The 9,121-nt window shown below is 36.0% G+C and overlaps 1 protein-coding gene across 2 annotated transcripts; it reads right to left on the bottom strand.

Moving 5' to 3' along the window:
* Positions 1–2,626: 2,626 nt before the first annotated feature.
* On the bottom strand, positions 2,627–6,900 carry LOC132192087 (uncharacterized). Of its 2 annotated transcripts, XM_059607297.1 has the most exons (6): positions 6,664–6,900; positions 6,404–6,577; positions 6,123–6,320; positions 5,975–6,043; positions 4,163–4,282; positions 2,627–3,067 (listed from the first exon to the last, which is right to left on the bottom strand). In XM_059607297.1, the coding sequence occupies exons 1-6, from the start codon at positions 6,844–6,846 to the stop codon at positions 3,023–3,025; spliced, it is 789 nt and encodes a 262-aa protein (XP_059463280.1). In that variant the 5' UTR covers positions 6,847–6,900; the 3' UTR covers positions 2,627–3,022. The 2 variants fall into 2 exon arrangements, with proteins under 2 accessions (XP_059463280.1, XP_059463279.1); XM_059607296.1 differs by having other exon boundaries at positions 2,627–4,282.
* Positions 6,901–9,121: the final 2,221 nt, after the last annotated feature.

Raw genomic sequence — 9,121 nt, forward strand, 5'->3', positions numbered from 1 at the left:
TGTTTTCAATGAAATCATTTTTCAAAAAATATTTTCCAATAGAAAGCATTTTACGTCGAAACAATCGGAACCTAAGTTTGGCTCGAATTCGACTCCATTATTATTATTATTATTTCTAATTGATTATAGGAAATGATCATTTCTATCCCTAATTCGGAAGGAAAAGAAAGTGAATGATTCTAAAAACAAATAAGGGGTAAGCTTCCCACCAATTGACCCAAAACAAACTAAAATGGTGCAAAAATAATTACATAGAGTAGGAAATAGGTCAAACAAGTGACCCGGTCCTCTTAAAGGGCCGAACGAGACGGTTACAGATGCAAAAGGAGTACATATTAAGGCGAGCCTATCTGAACCCCCACTTATAAACAATGACAACCACCATAAGAAAGTTGAAGTAGCAAAAACACTGTTATAGTCCGAATCCAAGACTGTAGAAGAGAGAGGTACCAACACAATTTCAGTTATAAAAGTTTCCACTAAAGGATCTAACCAATAAAAAGTTAGGAGACAATAACCCACAAAATATAAAAGCAACAAAATACAAATAAAGCTACGAAAATACATGAGAAATACAACAAGAAAGTGACAAAAAGAGTAGAAAACAATAACAATGGTCAGGGCACGAAGGTTGGGGAACACTAGCCGACGTGTGAGAAAGATGCGTCGAAGAGTGAGATTCACGCGCCGGCGTGTGGTGGTCAAATCAGGCCAGTGTAGGTAGCGTTGGGAAGTTTAGAGGCTAGGGATCGTGATGGAGAGGTGCGTGAAGGGGGAAAACTGATCGAAGAGACTAGATGTGAAAACTAAATCTAAAAACCCAACCAATTTCGAGAAAAAGGCGAGTGGCACGACATAGTGGTGAATGGACGACAATGGAACGAAGGCTGAACGGAGAGGATGAAGGAAGTCAGAGCTCCTGGTTTGGTTGGAGGGCACAACAACAAAACTACCGAAGAAAACAAGATAAAATAAATAGGGGAGATAGGGGAGAGGGAGGGAGGGAGGAAAATGGAGAAGAACCACACCAAGGAGGTGGCTACTCTTACCAGGGAGATGATGAAAAAAAAAAAAAAAAAAAGTTTTCAGAAAATAAATAAATAAAAAATAATTAAAAATAAAAAATTCTATTAGATCCCCTCTCTCTCAAATTGGGCCGAGTATAGAAATTAGAGTCTATAAATCAAAGGTTTTCGAATCAACTAGGATTTTCACAGGCTTCTTTTAATACTTTTCAAAACATTGTTTTACTAAAGGAAAAGGCAACATACCCATATTCAAATTATCACAAGATTGTCGATGTTTCTTCAAAACTTTGAATTGCCTAAATATCCCGCTCAAACTATCAACAATTGTAAATGTCTCCCAATACCAAAAATACTAACAATAAAAATTAAAAATTAAGAAAAACTTCACAAATAACCAATGAACTACCTCGCAATTTGAGAAACCCCTAAATTTCAAAACTTCTTAATTTCATCCCCCCAATTTGATGCAATGTACCCCTTCCGTCAAATTTTAACGTAACTTTAACGAAAGTTATGAAAAATACCAAAATATCCTTGAATTTTTCATATTTCTTTTTATTTTATTTTAAAGAAAAAAAAAAATTGGGTCACCTTGTGGCAAATTGACTCACAACCACGAATAGGCAAACCCACAGCTAAGTCATATCCAAACCCAGTCATGTGTCAAGTTGTGACCCACACTAGGTAACAGGGTCTGATCAAGACTTGCCATGGTCACCCATGACCCACATGGGTCACAAGCTAACACAGCATGGGTCACTTTTTTTTTTTTTCTTCAATAACTTTAATTTTTAAAATTTTTAATTTGAAATTTATTGTAAATTTGAAGTTTTATAAAAGTTTCAGTAATATAAAATGTTATCTTATTATTTTTAACATCCATTTAACGCTAGAAACCAACTGAGGGTATATTGTATCAAATTAAAAGTTCGATAAATAAAATTAAAAAGTTTTAAATTTTGAAAGAGTCTTTTCAAATTGCATAGTAGTTTAGGAGGACATTATAAAGTTTTCCCTAAAAATTAATTTTAAAAAAGTGTATCACCGTAGCAACCTCCTTGCCAATGACACCCACCATGCGGACAAGCAACCAAGATAGACCGGTAACCATCAAAACTCAATTTAAGTCCATGAAAATTTGGCCCGCTAAAATCAATGGCTTCAGTCCTCTGGGGGAACATTTTACGCCTTTAAAAAAGTAGTGTTACACTTACTTCCACTTTTTTATACCAGTTTTTTCACACCCATGTGGCTTTTAAAACCACAATTGATTTAATCGTGGTTTTAAAAGCCACCTATGGATGTAAAAAAAAACTGTGTTAAAAAGGTTATTGAAAGGTAAAATAAATAGAAAGCCAGTTGCAACTTGCACATGGCTCTTTCCCTACGCGTCTAGAGATTCATATTAATGCATATGAAGAGAAGATAATTATAAAGCCCATGTAGTTTCCCACCCCAGCGTAAGAGACTGATAATAAAAGTAGTACTAAAATATAAAATTTCTCAGGAATGCTTAAAAGAAACGAAAGCACGTGGGCAGCCAAAACACCACAAGATTAACTTACCAAATAGAAAATATCTTCTACCAATATCACTACAAGTCTACAAGTAGTCACTCTCATTTAGCACCAAATTACAAATATCAAGTATTACACAATTCCATCAACTAGATCTACAATAATCACCTTTGATGTACAGAATGTTAAATTCATAAATGTCAGCCAGAAATTGAAAGCAATAACTTGAATAAATAAATCAGAAAAAGTAAAATGTTAATAAGTGAACATAATGGGGGGATGGATTTGAGAGTTATTCTGGTTAAAAGAACGTTTGCATGCAACAGGTTTGGTATTTGCTGACCCAAGACATGGATAGCATAGCATCGAAACTTATTTTTGACAATTAGTAAATTCATTAGACAACAAAAGCATAAATAGGGTATACACAGCACTGTAAATTGTTGGAAAAGGGAAACAAAATAAGACAACATGAAATTACTGCCTTTGCTTCTTATGTGCTGGCACCAATGAATTCCCAACCTGCCAAAAGACATTTGCCCACAAGACAAGCTCGGATTTACTGCTTTCAACTTTAGGATGCAAAAGAAACAGACAGGAAGCAGAACACAAAGCATTTGCTTTAAATTCTCTATTTCTCCATAATCAAATCAAAGAAATGCCACAATAAAAGCAACTTATTCTCACTATATCTATTATCATCATCCAAGTATGGCTTTTGCCAACGATGTTTCTTCAAGACTAAAATAATATCCACGAGAACATTGAGAAAGACTGATACACTTTTTTTTTTTTTTTTGGTGATAAGTAGATAAAGACTGAGACACTAAAAAATAAGGAAACAAAGTTTGAAATATTTAAGTGTTGCAATCACAAATAAAATAAATATGAAGTCTTCAAGAACTCTCCATGCATTTGGATGCTATGGGCCAAAATATATATTTTTATTTTACAACTGGCATCAGCCAAGGACTTAAGACATAACTTGCACGATATCATGACTGATTGGGAATCTCCCAAGAGAGCTGGAAAACAAACACCACTTAACAATTTGAAGCCAATAAATCTGTATTTCCGTACTAAAGTAAAACATTTCACTTATACTTATGATTGTTAATCCTGAAGTTAAATGCTTCATAGAAAAGAGAAATTGCAACATCATCAGCCCCGTCAACTCTAACCTTTAGTAAACTTGCCAATTTTCTATTCTTAAAGTTGTACTTTGCAATTTTATAGGGATTAATAGCTTTACATCCTATATCCAACTGTCTCTCCCTCCCACCCCAAAAATAAAAAATAAAATCCCAACTAATGGGATGGCCTACCGGATTTAAATTGAGCTGTGATGCTTTCAGTTGAAACCCATTTTTCACTCATAATCAAATAATCTATGAATTTATTGAATCTCAGTTCACGATTTCCTACAATTTGCACTCAGAAAGGGAGCTTAAATGAACTTCGTATTATTTCCTAAAATTTGGTCTGCAATTCCAAATTGGTCCCAAAGTGCCAAATTAAGCAAGCAAGTCATAATCACAATACATGGCAAGAACTCCCAAAACTAGCAATTGTAATTCTCCAATTTATCGTCATAATCACAACACAGAATATGCATACCATGCTTGAGAGTTGTTCACTAATGTAGGTCATTGATTTCAACATAGCTTCAAGTGTGTCTCTAGTAAGCTGAAACTTCACCTCCATTTCACCTAGAGGAGACTTGCTGTAGTCTTGCAGCTGCAAACAATAAGACAATAAAATTATTTTAAGAGAAAAAAGAAAAAAAAAAAAAAAATGGGGCTCTATCAACTTAAATGGATGACACACTTAGAACTTCAGCTTGAGAGGCAAACTGTGGACAATTTCAGTTTAAAAACAATGTATAAACAATCTTTTGGTGTTTAATGGGATTTTCCTGGGTGGGTTCTGTTAGTTTTGGGTGATATGGTCTTTCTTGTTATCGCTTTAGTTGGGTGCATCCTGATGTATACTACTTGTGTACTTAGAAATGCCTTACACCTTTTATAATATTGCTCTTTACTTATCAAAAAAATAATTCAAACATGGATAATGGAATGTTGAGTATCCCTTCTACTTTCCTTCTCAGCATATCCCTTCTCCAATACGATTATAAACCCTAAATCCCCCAATTTTTCTATAATCTTTAGCCACTAAATAGTCTATCAAACCAACCTTAATATCTCAAACACAGCCACTTCCAGTAATTTCCTACTGGCAGCTTTTACAAAGAAAAAGCCCAATATTACCATTATTCCCTATCTTTTCACACCCTAATTGATTCAACGGACCCTAAAGCCTTTCCCTCAGCATAACCAACCTGAAAACTTATAACTTGTCTTATCCTTCAGCCCACCACAAGCACACATAAACAGATATACTCCAAAATTTCCCTTCATCAGTTCTCTGTCCTTTTTTGTTTGCCCCATGCGGGGAGAGCAGACATTGGGTGTCAAACAGTAATAGTTATGCATGTATAATATAAGTTTGCAATATTCTCAGTTAGTAATACATCCTTCTGATTATGAAGTGAGTTAAAATAAGTGCAAATATTACTAATGGAAGAAAAATATATATGATTTTAACTTCGTTACTATTCCAAGGTTTAGCAAGTTAAATTTTAAATGCAAGAACTTTAAGAACTTTTTCATAATAAATTTGTGCTCTATACTTCTAGAATCCTACTGGGGCTAGGAAAAACCCACCATGCTGGAACCATTCAAATACTCAGAATGCCCTTTACACCGTGATACAACAGTTACAAGACTTAAAAGGTAGGACATGAGAGAAGGAAAAGAATGGCCATTCTACTGTTAGTGAATAGTGGTGGTTTCTTTCAATACTCAATATGATTACTAAGCTCTCCAACCTAGATTGTTCCCACATCTTTATAAAAAATTAATTTTGCTTTTTCCTAGGTATAATCTCTATGATATTATAAGATAGCTCACGGCCACAATGTTGTATTTTAAAATAGACCTCATAACATGATGGACTAACGACTGGGGCAGAAGTAAAATCTTTGTTCGAGCTTTCTTTTAGTGAGCACCAAGCTTTTCAGAAATACAGTCCAAGCAGTGCCATCTCTCTTAAACAGGCTCCTAACCACCAAACAACTTTCAGTGGCTTGTGCCCAACCCCTTTAGAGCTTCTAGGTCAACTACATCAGTCCCGTGAAACCAAGCAATCATCACTAACAACTTCCACCAAAATTCAAAATGGTGCGACAAAAGCAAAAGCTAAGCTTAATGAAAGTAAAAACCCTTGAAAGACCCTCAAATGCGCTAAAATCCCTAGCATCACCACTAAAAAATTTGAAAATTTTGCAATGCAAGCACATCTCTACTAAAGCAATCTCAATTCAGATTTCTCTGGCAAGAGTGTTCCATAGAAATTAAATCAGAGCATTACCTTAAGGCTGATGACAGCCACTCTATTCTCCATAGTCCAAGTCATTGACTTGAGGCGGGGTAGAATTCCCTATGAATTGAAAACCAGTCGTAAATGTGGAGAATGAGAAACGAAGAAAGAAATCCAACAACCATCCAAGAATACATACCGGGTTGTCGGGAAGAAGAGCATCGCGTTGGAGCCCCGACCCAGCAACACTCGGAGCGAAAGCCCCAAGATCGTTGGCGCCGCGATTCAGTCGAGCAACGGGATCATCTTGACGAGGCCATAGCGGAGTAGAAGAAATATCCGAAGAAGATGGGAAAGACGGGACCTGATAGGACTCGCTGGTCCTTTGCGAAGAATGCTAGAAAGGGAGAAACAAAGAAATACCAATATCAACAAGCGGGTGGTTGAATTTATTAACAAACAGGAAAAAAAAAAAGTTACCTGCTGTTGTGTGGATAAATCTTCCTTCCACTGATTCTGATACTTGTGGAAGGACAACACAAGAAGGGTTTGGAGATCGAGCGGAAGATCGGGAGGGAAGAGCTTCAGAAGATCATCGCCGGAGAAGTTGTGATGGGCGCATTTTCTGATGAGCGAACGAAGGCATGCCAAAACCTACAATTACAAAAATAAAATATTTTCTTATTGATTTTGATGAACAAAAACGAGTGAGGGAGATAGAGAGAAAGTGATTTACGCACGGGATCGAGTTCGGCGGGAGAAGGAAGATTGAGGAGGGACTGAATGTGGGACTTATCGGGAGGGCGGAGGCCGGTTCTCCGAGTGTTCCAGAGGATGGATAGGATGTGATCCAGGGCTTCCTCGGAACTGGTTATACACGCTAGCTTTCGCAATTGCTGGTACACTCTTGTGTCGTCCTCCATTTCTTTTTCTGCTTCACTGCTTTTGCTTTATCCAACCAGGGTTTTGGGTTTTTCAGAGTGATGGCCCAAGCACCCTCGGCCTAGCTATTATTTATTTATTTATTTATTATTATTATTATTATTATTTTTTTTTTTTTTTGGAAACTTTACTAAACAACCCGAAATTTCAGCCGATTTGATAAACATGTCTTGAATTTTCAAAACTCTTATTTACGCCTTCTAAACTTTGGTTTGCTCTCACTTTGGACCCTTTTAACGTTAAAGTCAAATAGTTTGACTTTTTATGCCCATTTTACCCTCACCCCAAAACTACACAATTTTATGTCTAAAACTATAACACCTACCTAGCCCAAAACGACGTCGTTTTAGGCATTGATTTTTTTTTTTAAAAAAAAAAAATGAAATCAGGGTGGCTGGAGCCACCCCCTGACCGATTTGGGGGTAGTCGAACCACCCCCATGGCCAAAAAAATAGGGGGGGATCGAGTGCTTTTAGGTGGTGGCTGGACCACCCCAGAAACTGGTATTGAGATTGAGAAACCACAACCCATAAGTGGTCTGCCAACCCAAAGCACCGATCCCCTCCCCTGACGCTTTTAGGGGGTGGTGAACCACCCCTTGTAGGGGGTTTGACCACCCTCAGACCGGCCATGGGGTGGCTGGAGCCACCCCGATTTTATTTATTTATTTATTTTTTAATATTATGCTCAAAACGACATCGTTTTGGGTTGGGTTGTAATGTAGTTTTGAAGCCTAAAACGGTGTAGTTTTGGAGTACAAAACGACGTAGTTTTAGTTGAGGGTAAAATTGGTAAAAAAAGTCAAATTGTTTGACTTTAACATTAAAAAGGTCCAAAGTGAGAGTAAACCAAAGTTCAGGAGGCCTAAGTAAAAGTTTTAGAAATTCCGGAGATGCTTGTCAAATCGGTTAGAAGTTTAGGAGGGCTTACTGAAGTTTCCACTTTTTTTTTTTTTTGTTAAATTCACTTTACCCCCTGAAATTTTAGGGGTCTTTCAATTCGAACTCTAATATTTAAAAATTGACAATGTACCCCTCTAATGTCTTAAAAATTTTCAATTCAAACCCTCTGTTACTAATTTCTGTTTAATTTGACATAAATCATCCTACGTGCTTCTCATCTGTGATTTTGATACCCTCAATTTCAATTTTGCTCTCATTAAAACCTATGAAATTACGTAATTACCCTCAATTACATAGGTTTTAATGAGGGTAATTACATAATTTTATAGGTTTTAATGAAGGCAAAATTGGAATAGAGGACATCAAAATCCCACGTGAGACGCACGTGGGATGATTTCTGTCCAATTAGACGAAAATTAGTAATAGAAGGTCTGAATTGAAATTTTTGAAATATTAGGGGGGTACATTGCCAATTTTTAAATATTGGGTTCGAATTGAAAAACTCCTAAAACTTTAGGGGATCAAATGAATTTTCCCTTATTTTTTTTCAATGTCTTTCTCCTTAAACAATATATATATATATATATAAGCTCTTGTTGGACAGCTATTAGGTATGAGAAATGATATTTCGTAGCCTGTTATACTACTTACACACAACTATGATGATGTAACAGTGAATATTAATCTTTTTTTTTTTTTTTTTTTCATTTTACAAGCTCTTGTTGATCCAAATATTAATTTTTATTGCCACTTCATCATAGTTGTATGAGAGTTTATTAAATAGAATTTATTTTTATTTTATTATGATTAACAGTCACTCAATCATTAACTCGTTCTCTCTATATTAAGTCTTCCTCTCTCTGTATCTAAAGATACAAAAGAGGAGCTTTAATTGTAACACATCCAAAACTGGACTAAATCATTTTGGTAGGGTTACTCACAATTCCTCCAACTCAGTTAACTAATAACTAATTCGAATGACCTATAATATAATACCAATGCCTCGGCTATTACACGCTATCGTTCATAACACTAGCAGTCCGACCGAGTCCGACCTTAGGTGGCCCATGCTACTAATGATGTACGTCCGGTAGTGACTAGCCAATCAAACATGGTTGCACCAATCACAAACAACCATTGGATCCTAGGCATGGATATAAATACACACATTTGACCATAAAATCAAGTCTATATTATTGAAATAATGATGATGCGAAAATATAAGCGAAAGCAAGATAGAAAATAAACACAAAAATGTACAGGTCGTTCAGTATTAGACACTTACGTACACCTCTCGAAATACCCCTAAGAGCTACATTGTGTTCATTGACTTGATTTGTCTACAATACAAAGG

Source organism: Corylus avellana, chromosome ca9 (genome assembly GCF_901000735.1).
Source record: "Corylus avellana chromosome ca9, CavTom2PMs-1.0".
Classification (NCBI taxonomy): domain Eukaryota; kingdom Viridiplantae; phylum Streptophyta; class Magnoliopsida; order Fagales; family Betulaceae; genus Corylus; species Corylus avellana.

Excerpts from the sequence above, each read along its gene's own strand:
- LOC132192087 (XM_059607296.1), bottom strand. The coding sequence starts at position 6,846 with ATGGAGGACGACACAAGAGTGTACCAGCAATTGCGAAAGCTAGCGTGT. Across the intron at positions 6,578-6,663 it reads CTCCCGCCGAACTCGATCCC|GTTTTGGCATGCCTTCGTTC; the intron begins GTGCGTAAATCA and ends TTGTAATTGTAG. Across the intron at positions 6,321-6,403 it reads ATTTATCCACACAACAGCAG|CATTCTTCGCAAAGGACCAG; the intron begins GTAACTTTTTTT and ends CTCCCTTTCTAG.